This window comes from Malaclemys terrapin, chromosome 5, assembly GCF_027887155.1.
Source record: "Malaclemys terrapin pileata isolate rMalTer1 chromosome 5, rMalTer1.hap1, whole genome shotgun sequence".
Classification (NCBI taxonomy): Eukaryota; Metazoa; Chordata; order Testudines; family Emydidae; genus Malaclemys; species Malaclemys terrapin.
The window spans coordinates 69,421,181-69,435,674 of NC_071509.1; the positions used below are offsets into that span (position 1 = coordinate 69,421,181).

At 42.1% G+C, this 14,494-nt stretch overlaps 1 protein-coding gene across 1 annotated transcript in view; it reads left to right on the forward strand.

Moving 5' to 3' along the window:
• The window catches only part of GLRA3 (glycine receptor alpha 3), a 105,033-nt gene that overhangs the window by 84,077 nt on the left and 6,462 nt on the right, over window positions 1-14,494 (forward strand). The window contains exons 6-7 of the mRNA XM_054029509.1: window positions 5,117-5,331; window positions 9,871-10,017. Coding sequence (XP_053885484.1) covers window positions 5,117-5,331; window positions 9,871-10,017 — 362 coding nt within the window. The remainder of the gene's footprint in view (window positions 1-5,116; window positions 5,332-9,870; window positions 10,018-14,494) is intronic.

Here is a 14,494-nt window from a genome sequence, read left to right on the forward strand (position 1 = left end):
TGCGTCATGGAATTCTGACACAATGTCCCCATTCTCCCCTGCGACAATGTTTTGGTCCCATGACGCATTGCACAAACTTCCCAAAACACACTGGGGCAAATTGCACTTTGGAATAGCTACCCACGATGCACCTCTTTGTGCATCAATGCAGGCACTGATAGTGAGGATACACTCCATCGAGACAATGAGCATGGTGTGGCCACACACAATTGACTTAACTAATTCAGAGGCTCATGGTTGAATTAGATAAAGTTGACTTAATGTGTAGACAAGCCCTGAGGTTTGCTGTAAATAACACGATCAGGAGACAGCTTGTGAGATGTATTAACAACATTAACTGCTGAAGTTTCAGCATGGGATGCGGAAGCAGACTTGTCCGAGTCTCCTGGGTGATCTATGTGTAATTGAAAATTTACCCCTCTAAGTATAGATAGTTTGGGACATTTGGAAACTTGTAACTGCTTCCAAATATAGGAACATAACAGTTCCAGCAACAGAACATAACAATGGCTAATCTCATCCTGTTCCCAACAGTGCTACCATCACTCAGCAACATCCCTGCTCACTCCCCTTTGGGTCCACATGGCACTGCAATATCCAACATTCCCATTCATTGCTCCACAAAACATATGATACCAACAAAGGCATAATAACCAGAAAATCACTAGTTCAGTTCCCACCCACTTTTGCAACCTACAGAGATGGTTTTGCCTTCCTCACATTACCTCATCCATATATGCCACCTACAGCACATATGCCTCCTCCCTTCATGGTCACATAAAAACATGGAAACTTAATGCTGACCACAGACAACTACTGAAAAAAAATGAACAACACACACCATACTTCCTTATCACACTACCCAAATAGCACTACTACATACTACAAACAAAAATGTCCCCAAATTGTAAACCTTGAGTCACTACAAACTGTTTACACTTAAAACAATTCCTTCTATCCAATACGACTCTTAAACAACTTAAAATCTGCACTGCACATTCCAACCATCCATTTTAAGGCTATAACTGTTTATTATCTAAACAATCAGAAAACATCAAGTTGCATGTTTTCCATGAAGGAAGACTGGCATGTGTTTTGTGAGTAGATGTGGGCAATGAAGTGTGATAAAGATGAAATCACAGTTGTAAATTGTAATGGGTAGGTGAAGACTTAATTAGCTTTTTTGTGGTTGCATTGGTGGTGTATGTGTTTGAGTAACCTTAAATAATCCTTAATGAAGTTCTTTTACAGAAGTTGTTTTGTTTTCCTTATGACATTTTCTGACGGGGGAGGAGGAGGAGGAATGTTCTTAAGCAGCATTTCAGAAATGACAAGAACAGAATAACTCAAACAACCATAGGTCATTCTGAGCAAAAAAGTATTTTTACTGACCACAGTAAACTCAGCTAACCCATTTGCCTAATAGTGACCCTGATAATGGCTCAGTGAAGAAAAAGTAAGAGCAACTGATCTTCTTTTGACAAAGGAGGATTGATGCCAGTCAGCAACTATCTGTTCATGGACCTTGGCTCATTTTGCCCCTACTTCCCCCCCCCAAAAAAAAAAAAAACCCAGCACACACAAAAACAAAAAAACTGATTGCTGCTGGCTGGTTAGATATCAGAAAGAGAAATCAAACACTTGTATATCATTTGGACACAGCAGTACATGTACCACCATTGATCCAACAACCACATGCCTGTTTCTTCACTGAGGATTTCTTGGTTAAATACAAACTCCAGATCATAAATAGGAGATTTTCAAAGGCACAAAGACCAGGCAGGAAGCCAACTGCCATTGATCTTTGTGCTTTTGAAAATCTCCCCCTCTAGAAACACATTTTTCCTCCATTCTTCCTTCTTTCATATCCTGTTCTTTAAAGTGACCGGTTGCTTGTTATGTTGATGCTGAAGCTGATGAGACGTTAATTAATACGAATGGCTGAACATTTTCCATTGAAAGTGTATTTTGATGAAATATTGGGTTTTCAGCTAAAACATTTTCCATAGCGTCTGCTTTGCATAGAAAATTTTGATTATTTTTATCCAAAAATGAACAGTCAAAACCAACATATTTTGATTCTGAAAGTTGCTGCAATGCCTTATCAGAGTCATAGTTTACGTACCTTATGCTTCCATTTCTCCTACATGGAGCAAGTTCCCCAGCTGGACTTCATCTCCCGTTATGCATTGTGGGAGCATGAGGTACCTAAACTATTGTTTCCTGAGGCAGCATTTTAGGATTGAAACATTTTGGTTTTCAGTTGAAATATTTCAGCTTTTAGTCAAAAAATGAGTTTCCAATTTTGGCCAAAACCTCAACATTTTCTGCAGGAAAAAAAGAAAGTATTTTCCAAACAGCTCTAAAATCAGACAAATCTGAAATAGAACTCTTGATTAATACACCAATCCACGTTCTCTGAAGGCATTTGGAGTTACTCGAGGCCCAGTTCTGAATTTAAGTTTTGCAGTTTGGAAAGCCTTCTATTGACTTCAATGGACTTTGTGAAAGCAGAGGAAAAATGATCTAATAAATTTCAGCTGTGTACAATCATTGTATGGATGCCAGTATTAAACAAAGATTTGTTAGTACAAAGGTGTAGCTTTACATAGTTTAAGTCATTAGAAGTAATGGCTATGAGGGCAGAATTGGGCCCCTCAGAGTCTAAGCATAAAAAACTACAAAAGCAGATTGGCACGTGTATATCCTATATCAACTGAATACGCTGATCTGATTAAAAAGTATTCAAAATGTGATCAATCATGTAACATTCTGAGAATTCCAATCTCATTTACTTTGAGGTTCCAGCGTGAGCTAAGTTGAGTGAGAAAAGAAGCATCCTCATTTGAGAGTTTTTTCTCTAGGATGGTACTCCAGCCAAAGCTAAGTGTTGCAAAGCTGTAATTTTTGGATATTTCACATGTTGAAAAGTCAGGTACTCCATTGCTTATAAACCCACTCTCAAAACATCTAACAGCAAGTAATATGTAAATTAGTATTCTAACAAACACATTTACAGTCTCAAATGCTATAGAGCTATCAACCCGGCCTCTACCTCACCAGCGATGCCAGCTTTGAAAATTTGTCAAATTTTCTAACAAATATGTCTGCGCTTTCTCCCATGCTTCTCTCATGCATGAGAGAAGCTCCCTGTAAAAGCCTTCAGAACCACTATATTAACCATTTTCAAGTCTCTTCTTAAACTCATTTATGCCATGATGCCTTCAAAACAACTGATGATATTTAGGGAGCTGGTGTCCTGTAGGCTTATTACATTAATCAGAATCATCTCACTGTTACCTGCACTTCATCTGTCCACCTGCCATCTGTTTGTTGAATCCACCTGTCGTCTCTTGTCTTATATTTAGGTTATAAGCTCTTTGAAATGGCAAGCATCTTTTCTGTGGAAGTACCTATTTGTTTAAATTCCCTTAGCAAACAGTTAACTCCTGACTCCAATATCAATAGCCAATAGCGGTGTCTTCCTCCTAGTTCCATTCAGTTTCATATCCCCACCCTCCTCCCCTTAGCATAATGAGTCACTTAGGCTCACTACTTTGCCAGCTGAGGTTTTTTGATGGTGTTTTTTTTTTTTTTGGTAAGTGCCTGCAATCGTGGTACTACCACGAGAGACTCTCATACTGCCATCACACTAACAGCCATTAGCATGTGTGAGTCATTACACTGACAGCATTCAGTAAACAAACATTACTAATATTAACATTCTGTGCTAGTGTCACAGTGGTTGGCATGCATGGCTTCATTCTCTCAATATACACACATGCTCCCACAAGGGTATCCCAGCACTGATGCGGATAACAGTGAAATCCTGCTTCTCCATGTTAGTACTACTATTACAGTGGAAGCATGCATACACCTGAAAAGATGCAAAGCACCACTGTCTGAACACACACAGTATTCCATGATAGCAGCAGTTATTGCCTTTACTGTGCTTGTAGATTCACCCTTTTAACCTCCCTGTAAAAAAGTGTCTCTGGGGCACCACCCTACATGGGTTGGGCTCCCCTGCAACAATCACTTCATAGACTCAGACTTTCGGGTCAGAAGGGATCATCATAATCATCTCGTTTGACCGCCTGCACATTGCAAGCCACAGAACCTCACCCACCCATTACTGTAATAGACCCCTCACCTCTGCCTGAGCTACTGAAGTCCTCAAATCATGATTTAACAAGACTTCAAGTTGCAGCGAATCTATCATTTGCACTAGTTTAAACCTCCAAGTGACCCATGCCCCACGCTGCAGAGGAAGGTGAACAACCTCCTCCCCCACTTCCTTCCCGCACCAGGGTTTTTGTGTCACATTGCTGCTTAACTTAAAGGACTCCTCTCCCTCCCTCTCATTAGCACGGTTTGGTTTGGTTTGGTGGCAACGGTGATATTCTACTTCCACAGGTGAATACATTTCCTGCTCACTTTTAATCAAGTCAGTGGGTGCTCAGCACTTTGAAAAAAAGAAGCCACTTATTCAGGTTCCTAAAGTCCAAAAGTAACCTAATTAGAAGTCCCGAGTTTTGAAAACCTTGGTAACTAGGTTTTCAAGTTAGAATATTTTGGAAGTGGGATGAGGCATACATAACTTGTCAGCAACTCTAATGATTACCCTGAGGCCACCCTCGCCCCCCAGATTTCCCTTTTAGGTTATGTTTGAGAAATAAAATTAAAACTTAAAACTGAGCCATGGGATGGCAAGTTTGATGGCACAGGAGAGCACAATGTCCTTCTGCAGATGGCAATATCTCCAAATAGCAACTCAGATGGCAAAGGTTAGAAAATGACCTGTTGCTCATTATGACCATTATGGTTAGTGTGTTTCATTGTGATCGTTCTTGTCAAAAGAAGAACAGCTCTAGAGCAGCTTACTGAATTCTACAAGCAGAGAAACTTTTGGAAATTCAATTTCTCTCTCCAAACAGATGTTCCTATGGTGATGGGGAAATTTATGTATGCTGAAAGATCACTGAAAACAATTGTAATTCCACTAGAAGACAAGTCTACTTGAACTGCTCATATAAATGTTTTATTTAGAGTGTGTGTTAGTGACGAAAATAGCTTTCCTATTTTCATGAATTTTTTTTTTTTGGGTTACAACTAGGAAAGTTTACATGCATTGAAGTCCGATTCCACCTTGAAAGGCAAATGGGTTATTATCTCATTCAAATGTACATACCGAGTCTCCTGATTGTCATTCTCTCCTGGGTGTCGTTTTGGATCAATATGGATGCTGCACCAGCCAGAGTGGCTTTAGGTATAACAACTGTACTGACCATGACAACACAAAGTTCAGGTTCACGAGCATCACTTCCAAAGGTAGGCAAAAAACTGCTTTGCTTGTACTATACCAGAATCACTGTGTTAGTACAAATGATGGTTCTATATGGCTGTCGGAGGCCTTCAATAACCTTTACAACATGTGCTCTTCTTATTAACAGATACATTTATTCATTAAGGATGAACAGAAGGGAGATAAACCACTTTGATTTTTATTTTTATTTTTTAATTTTTTATTCAATACAACACATTCTACTTTTTTACCAACTGATCTGTTGGGTCAAATTCTCAACTGGCTTAACTCCAGTGACTTCAATGGTACAGATTTTGAACCTTGAAGAAACAGTGTTCTTCACTGCTCCTCTAGTGTTGCCCATATTTTTATGTCCTGGTCTGCGATGAGTTTGTCCCTTTCTCGATTGTGATACAAGCCAATGTATTTAGCAAATATTGAGAATATTGCAGCTTTACAGTCTGCCGTGAGTAAAAGGGCAGCATGTAGCTGTACTCTCCCACAAAGAGACCAAATCAAAAATTATGACTTACAGAGTAACAGTCTCTTTCCAGCTACCCACCCTGGTTCTGGGGGGACAGCAAGTTATTTCTCTTTTTATTGAAGAGCTTACTATATGCATCTGGTCAGCTATTCTCCTGGATCCAGGGCTCATCCTTAGACCACCCCTTCACCATCCTCTTACTGTGAGGAGTATTGGACAAGTATCACCTCCACAGCCACAATCTGACCGCCTGGCTGAGTAAGGGTGACAATCTAGCCCAAAGTATTTTACAAAGGCGTCTGTCATCAGCATGGGTGAAATCCCCAGACAGATTTATGTTGTCCATTTTTAAATTGCCTAAGGTCATTACTTAAAAGTTTTCTTTTACAGGAAAGACTAATCACCCTGAACTCCCACTGAAGTCACTGGGAATAATTTGATATGTTTGCTGTTACCCCTCATTTTTGTGTAAATATTATTCTCCTGGTTGTTGGAGCCAGACTTTTTTTCCCTTTGATCAAAATAAATATGCCTTTGGTTGCAGAGAGAGCTTAGTGTCCCACAGTGTGGGACCCTGCTGTATTAATTTTGATGGAATATATGGGCCCAAAGAGCCAAAAGTATGTACATGACCCCGTACTGTCCAATATTGAAACAGTTTTCACCAAAGGTTCAGGGTTTGATATAGAGACCTCAGCCAGTTAATTACCATGGCAAACACTAATAAAAGGTTTAAAAGATTTTTAATAAAGATACAAAAGAAAGAAAAACAGCGAAAGCGTTTAAAATGTAAACTATATAAGGAATATTTGTTCCCTTTCACTGTAGAGGATCTATAAACAGAAAATAAACCACGTCTGACAGGCTTTTAGACTGTTTTAAGCTCAAAAGCTTGTCTCTTTCATCAACAGAAATTCATCCAACAAAAGATATTATTTCACCTGCCTTGTCTCGCTTAACTCCTGGGACCAGCAACTAAACTGCAAACAGTCTTTTAGATGGTATTATAGGCAGTAATAACTGTTCCTTTTTGGGAGGGAAGGAAAAGTGGAGACGGGCTGGAGTTGTTGTTGTTAAAGTCCAATCAAGTTTCCTAGAAGAGATAAGATAAACACACAAGAGGAGCAAAAAACAAACAGTAATGATAGAAAATGCAGCTTCTGCTTTTGATGTTGACTCACACTTGAAACTTCTGTTCTGGAGAAACACGGGCATGACACACAATCTTATTAGCCACTCTGATACCTGGTGAACTTGTACCAGCATCAGGCTATTTGGGTGACTGTTTTTAACCATTTCTTTGGTCAGAGGCTCAGAGCAGTGCTGCAAAATGTGCAGCCTCAGCAAGCTAAGCCAGACTCTTATTAAACAGAAGGCAAAGGGACAATAGGAAAGACAAAAAATAAGGTAGGGAAGGAAAAGACACAGAAGTTTGGGGGAAGTATAACAAAGTTTCACATACCAAATGGTGTTTGCCATCTCCACTAGCTCTGGCTAAATCCCAATGTTATCTGAATCCCTCTCTCAGACCCGGTCTGTTTAGGATATCTCTCAGGATCAAGACAGTGAAGGACCAATGCTATTACAGTGAGTCCCAGGGTTTCAGGAAAGGAGGGGGGTAGCAGCCATCATGGTGATGCTCACTCCTTCCTATTCTTCCATCTTTCAGTCAGGCAGCATCCACCTTCAATTTCCCCCCAAAATCTTCTCTTAAGGATCCCAAAAGGGAATGATGGGTAGAATAGCCCACCCTCATTGTTTCATCTACCAGTAGGCCTTATTTCCCCACACACCAGTTTGGGTTTATTGGTTTCCAGACCCACATTTCTCTTGTTTACATGATCTTAACACTGTCCTGGGGTTATATTAGTAGATCTTTTTGTTTGGACTAGGTCAGTCTCTCTTTTTGAACCTTGCTCCATCTATATTTATTGTTGTAAGTTATTGTAACACTTTATAAACTCTTACTTTCCCACAGTTATGCTCACAAATGGGGTAGGCCTAGAGTTACCGCTTTTGACATGCAAAGAAACCGGCACCCACCCACCCCAAAAAGGGAAGCCTGCCGCAACCCCAACCCTCAATCACAAAGCAACTCCAAAATTCCCGCCCTCAACAGTCACTTATAGTATCTAGAGAGAACACACATATAGATAAGATTGAGAACAACAGTTTTTTTACTTAAACTGCAGAAGCGGGAACACCTCAGCATTGTCAGCTGTACATAAACACTAGCTATCCCAGTCTATTGTGATAATTCAAATCTTTAGACCCATTAAAAAAAAGTCAGCAGATTAAATTAGTTTTCTGGCAAATCCATTAAGTCAAGCCAGTCAAATACCCAGCCAGGTTGTATTAGGGTTACCATATGTCCGGATTTTCCCAGACATGTCCGGCTTTTTGGGGCTCAAATCCCCATCCAGGGGGAAATCCCCAAAAGCCAGACATGTCCGGGAAAATCGGGAGGGAGGGAGGGCTCGGCGGTGCTCGGCCGGGGCCTCTGGGGCTGGGGTCGGCGGTGCGGGGCCAGGGCCAGGGCCGGGGCCGGTGCGGTGCCGGGCTGGGCCAGGGTCGCGGGGCCGAGGGCACAGTGCCGGGCCGGGAGCCGGGGGCGCGGTGCCGGGCCGGGAACCGGGGGCGTGGTGCCAGGCCGGGGGCCAGGCCGGGCCAGGAGCCGGGGTCGCAGTGCTGGGCCGGGCGCGGTGCCAGGCCGGGAGCCGGGGGCACGGTGCCGAGCCGGGGCCGCGGTGCCGGTCCGGGAGCCGGGGGCGCGGTGCCGAGCCAGGGTCCGGGGTCGCGGGGCCGGGCCGGGAGCCGGGGTCGCGAGGCCGGGCCGGGAGCCGGGGTCGCGAGGCCCGAGCCAAGCCGGGCAGGAGACGCCGGGGCCAGAGCCTCTTGGCCTGGGCCAGCCGCCGAAGGGAGCCGCTCAGCCAGGAGGGCCGGACTGAGCCGCGCCGCACCCCGCCCCAGCCTACCTGCTGCCTCCCTGTTTCAGGCTTCCCGCGAACATTTGATTCGCGAGAAGCAGGGGAGGGGGAGGAGCAGGGGGCGGAGCGTTCAGGGGAGGGAGCAGAGTTGGGGCGGGGCTGAGGGCGGGGAAGGGTCCCCATCCCCATGGAGTGTCCTCCTTTTTAAAAACTAAAAGATGGTAACCCTAGGTTGTATCCCTATGTAAGCCAACTAGGCCCAGTTACTACAACAGCCCTATAATAGATACTTAAGAGGTAGAAAACTAAAAGCTACAACAACTGGGAAAACAATTACACTACATATACATGAAAAAAAAAAGAACAAATTATTATTATATCTGAGAAAACCACATACATTTAAAATCACATATTTGCGTTCTGCTTCTGGTTGGATTAAACATCAACCCCCTAACTGGCTTCTGTCAGAGCAGGAGCAGGCCCTGGATTACAGAGCCAGATTGCATCTGTGACTGTGCTCCACCGGAGAGGAGCAGCACATGAGGGAACAGGGCCAATGTGCACTTCCTCGGGGTTAGCAAGAGTTACTACAGCTGAGTTACTGCAGCTGTTTGAATGGACCAAATATCAGCAGAGTTCTGCTTTATTACAATCTCTTCTTTCTCCAACACAGCCCCTAAACTGCATTAGCTTTATGCCACTGGGGAGTTCCCCAGGCCAGAGAAGTTTCTTGCTGGTCAATTTTAGCCACATGCCACCTGCTTTGTGCTGCTTGAGCGGATGTCTGCAGAAAATGGACCATACCCATCCAGAAATTAAAAAAATTCTGGATCTTTCTGCTTTTCCCTTTACATTATCAGGGTTTTGATTAAATGCAATGTATAGCAGATCATGAAGAAATATTAATGAAGTACTAATCATTTGTGCAAACATTTGCTCATAAAGAGGCAAGAAATATATTTTCCTTTAAAATTAAATTGTAGGGAATAAAGACTGAACCTTTTGTCCTCTGTTATATAAGGAGCTTTCATGCTAGTGCTTCTTTGGTAAAAATAGCACGGTGGTCTGGGGACACTAATTTATTTCCCCCTGGTATTATGAGATAGTGAAATTCACATCTGTGTTTCTAATATTTTCAATCTCTTTCTCCATAGGTTTCATATGTCAAAGCTATCGACATTTGGATGGCAGTATGCCTGCTCTTTGTATTTTCTGCACTTCTGGAGTATGCAGCTGTAAATTTTGTGTCAAGGCAGCATAAAGAGCTTCTGAGATTCCGCCGGAAGAGGAAGAAGAACAAGGTAAAACAAACAAACAAACTAGCAATACTAACATCTTTGAGCGAGAGCGAGATGGATTTGCCCTAAGAAATGGCTTTGGTTGGTAAGGATGGCACTGCTTAAAGTGGCTGTAGAAATAAAATGGTAACGTAGGGTGAAATTCACCCTGGGCAGTGGGTCAGTACAAGGACCACACAAAAATTCTACTTAAATCCTCAAAAGAGGGATTAAGGAGGATTTAAATTGTGGATGAGCCATGTGCAAGCCCTACTGTCCAGGGATGAATTTCACCCTGTGAAAGCACTGTCAAAGTGCTCCATGATTGTGGATGTTGCTGGCACACACAATTGCATGGAGATTTATTAAATATAGTTTCTTAATTTGACCCTAAGGACTTCTATTGAGCTCTAATGATGTATCTGATCTAAATGCAGTTTTTGATAAAAGTTCACTTTTTATGAGGTTTGCTGCTGGTAGAAAGTACATTTTCTGTTAAACACAACCAAGTCTGTTTTTCTTTATCATAGTATTTGAGTACCAGATTGTGTCACCTTTACTCATGTGGAGGTCACATCCTCAGCTGGTATAAAATGTCATACAACTATCACTTGACTTCAACAGAGCTATGATCTGGTGAGGTTCTGTGCCCTCCGTTGAATCTATTGGGACTACTTGTGAAGTATGTTACTACTCATCACAAGTAGGGTTGGCCTAAAGGTCAAATCCTGTAAGTCCTCTCTTAACAAAAAGTAAATGTTGAGTAAAGACTTCTAGGATTTGGGCCAGAGTACTCAACTATACGAGTTAGACTTCCACTACTCATTGCTGATTTTTTTTTAATAGGAGAAAATGGTGGAGACATTACTTTTCCCCCCAGCCTTTCATCAAGTACCTGATCCATCTTCTATTCAAGTCAGTAAGAATTTTTCTTTGGCTTTTGCAGGAGTTGGATGAGGCCATTATGTAGAATATTGCTACAAATCAGATTTCAAATTTTATTAAAGGAGAGCATGTCAATTAGCTCAAGAGTCTTTCAATTTCTGGAGACCTGGGCTCAAATTATTATTTAGGTCACAAGCGTAAAGTGATTTATCAGCTTATTCCCCTTATATTGCCAGCATATTATAACTCTATTACACAATACACCATGCCTGGAGATTCCTGTGTGCAAGAACTGGCCTAAAATGGTAAGGTTTGTAGGGAAAGATTGGTATTTACACCAAAAAAAAAAAAAATTGCAATAGCTTGTTGCAAGCCCATGCACTTTGTCCAGCATTTTCAGAAATTCCACTCACATAAGGCCCAGTTCCTATATTTTATGTAACTATTTTCTAGGGGCAGCTTTAGCCTGGTTCCATGGGTTCAACTATATCTACAGCTATCATGAAACCAAGGGAGCCAAACCTGAGTGGTGCTGCAAACCATGCACCAGGTCACACCACCACTCACTTAAATTTGGCCTGGTCAAATCCTTTGTCATGACGGAGGGGCAGCCAGGCCAAATAGAGTGGCACTGCAACCCTGCATGCCAGGTCACAATGCCTGAAGGGAGAGCTGGGCCCCAGGAGGGGAGCACCACTATGGGGTTGGTGCAGGGTGGACCAGGCTTATTCTTGAGTATCTCCCACCCCTCCCTGTGCACTAGGGCAGGATTCAGATTGCAGGTGCCAGGGTGGAAAGTGCTGCTGTTGGTGGCAAATGGCCCCCTCGACTACAACTCAAATTCATGTCCAAGAAGATGCCTCCATAGAATCTGGTGGCTACTTCTGCCCAATACTGGGCTGGCTCCTGTGCCCACTGAGGCTCAGGCCCACCAAGGGCTTTCAGAATCTAGCCCTGACTGAACAGGAGGAAAAAAGCGGGAGGGGAGGGTGGGGGGGAAGGGGGGGGGGAGTATTGTATATTGTGCTGACTAACAGAAAGTGCACTCCCCCCAGCCATATAGGAGGAAAGGCATTTTTGAAATAATGGCAGCTCTCTGAAAGCAGCTTCAAGGTTTGAAGTGTTAGCGATGGGCCTGAGAGAGATTACTGGGAAGAGTGCAGGTCAGGTAAAAATTAAGGCATCATGGAGTATTAATAGTTATATTGCATGATCCATTATGTGACAATTTTTTGGTCCATTTCTCTTGTTTCGCTCTGGTAGAAGCTTTTGCAATATTGTAAATGCAAAATTTACTTTGGGTCTCAGGCATGCTAATTTCACTTAATTGATTTCAAATAAAAAACAGTGAGGAGTCCTTGTGGCACCTTTGAGACTAACAAATTTGGGCATAAGCTTTTGTGCGCTAGAACCCACTTCAACTGGGTTCAACAGAGAAATGGGTTCAACAGATGCATGGAGTGAAAAATACGGTAAGCAGAATATATATTATAGCACATGAAAAGATAAGAGTTGCCTTACCAAGTAGGGGGTCAGTGCAAACAAGCCAATTCAATTAAGGTGGAAATGGCCTATTCTCAACAGTTGACAAGAAGGGGTGAATACCAAGGGAGGGAAAAAGAACAGGAGTACTTGTGGCACCTTAGAGACTAACAAATTTATTAGTCTCCAAGGTGCCACAAGTACTCCTGTTCTTTTTGTGGATACAGACTAACACGGCTGCTACTCTGAAAGGGAGGGAAAATTACTTTTGTAATGCTAACTAGGCCAATGCAATCAAGGTGGCCCATTTCCAACAGTTGACAAGAAGGTGTGAGTTTTTATAGTGACCTATCCACTCCCAGTCTTTATTCAGGCCTAATTTGATGGTGTCCAGTTTGCAAATTAATTCCAGTTCTGCAGTTTCTCAGTGGAGTCTGGTATTGAAGTTTTTGTTGTTGAAGAATTGCCACTTTTAAGTCTCTTACTGAGTGTCCAGGGAGACTGAAGTGTTCTTCTATTGGTTTTTGAATGTTACAATTCTTGAGGTCTGATGTGTGTCCATTTATTCTTTTGTGTAGAGACTGTCCAGTTGAGCCAATGTACATGGCAGAGGGGCATTGCTGGCACATGATGGCATATAGCACATTGGTAGATGTGCAGGTGAACAAGGCCCTGATGGTGTGCTGATGTGGTTAGGTCCTATGATGGTGTCCCTTGAATAGATATGCCGACAGAGTTGGTAACGGGGTTTGTTGCCGGGATAGGTTCCTGGGTTAGTGTTTTTGTTGTGTGGTGTGTAGCTGCTGATGAGTATTTGCTTCAGGTTGGGGGGCTGTCTGTAAGCGAGGACTGGCCTCACTCATCCCTCACTCTCTCAGACCTTGGGAGACAGGCCAGTCCTCACTTACAGACAGTCCCCCACCCCAAAGCAGATACTCACCAGCAACTACACACCACACAACAAAAATTGATACAGAAACATGGCTACTACTCTGAAACCTGATTTCAAATAGTGTCTTTTCACCACATGATCAAAGTCAAAGTGAAAAACAAATTGGGTATTCTAAGCGCAAGGGCACAGACTGTAGAGTAATAGGTTTCCTTTCTCCTCTAGCATCAAAATAACTTCATTTACATCTCCAATTTTTAAGCAAGACTTCAGCTTCCCCCCAATACACCTCTTTATCAGTTAATCCAATTTAAAGGCCTTAGGGATCGACCCAGAACGTACTGAACATTCTTGCCTGATCCAAACGACCACTTAAACATGTGCTAAACTTAAAGTACAAGCATAGTCTCATTGATATCTGTGCTTTGGTGGATCAGGCCACAATACTTAGTGCCTTGCCGGTACAAGCCTTTGAACCTCCAACACCTCCTGAATTACTTCTGCTAGACACTGGTGTCAGTGAGCTCAAGTTGGGCTCCTAGGCAGCAATATAGGACTACATTCCAGAAGATACTCAGGCAAAACTGACATTTAAGTCAGTAAGAATTGTGTGCGCATATTCCAAGGCAGCACAGGGCAAAGAGTGTAGTGACAACACTATGAACAAACATTTAAGATATTGTAAAATATTTAGCATTGAACGAGACAAACCTATTTCAGCAATTTACATGAAATGACAATATTCTGTTTAATTACATTCATACATAGAGCAATTACAAAGAAAAGTCAATGCCACAGTAAAACATTCAAGTATTTTGTTATTTTAATTTTAGTTATTTCTTTAAAATATTCCTACATTTTATTCATTGATTTCTCTAGCTACTCTATGCCTGGATTTCCTTGTTCTATGCATTGAACTGAAAAGTGCTAATGATAGAGTATGTATGAAATTCCAATTGTTACACTTTAAAAGATGGGTGATTGAAAAAAAGCAAACATGTTAACCACTTTTGCTAAATATTACTCTGATAGTTCGTTTTTTTTTTTTTTTTTTTTTTTTTTTAAGAATCACTTGGTGTGTGCATTTCTCCTTTTGTTGTGTTTTTTGGTTTACATTTTTGCTTTTTAAAGAATGTGTTTCATTTCAGTGGTGTAAAATAAAATAAAATAAATAAATCTACGTAGCCCTTCTGCTTACTGCATTTTTCCATCCCCAGAATTTGTTTGTGTCTTTTCTATTGAAGT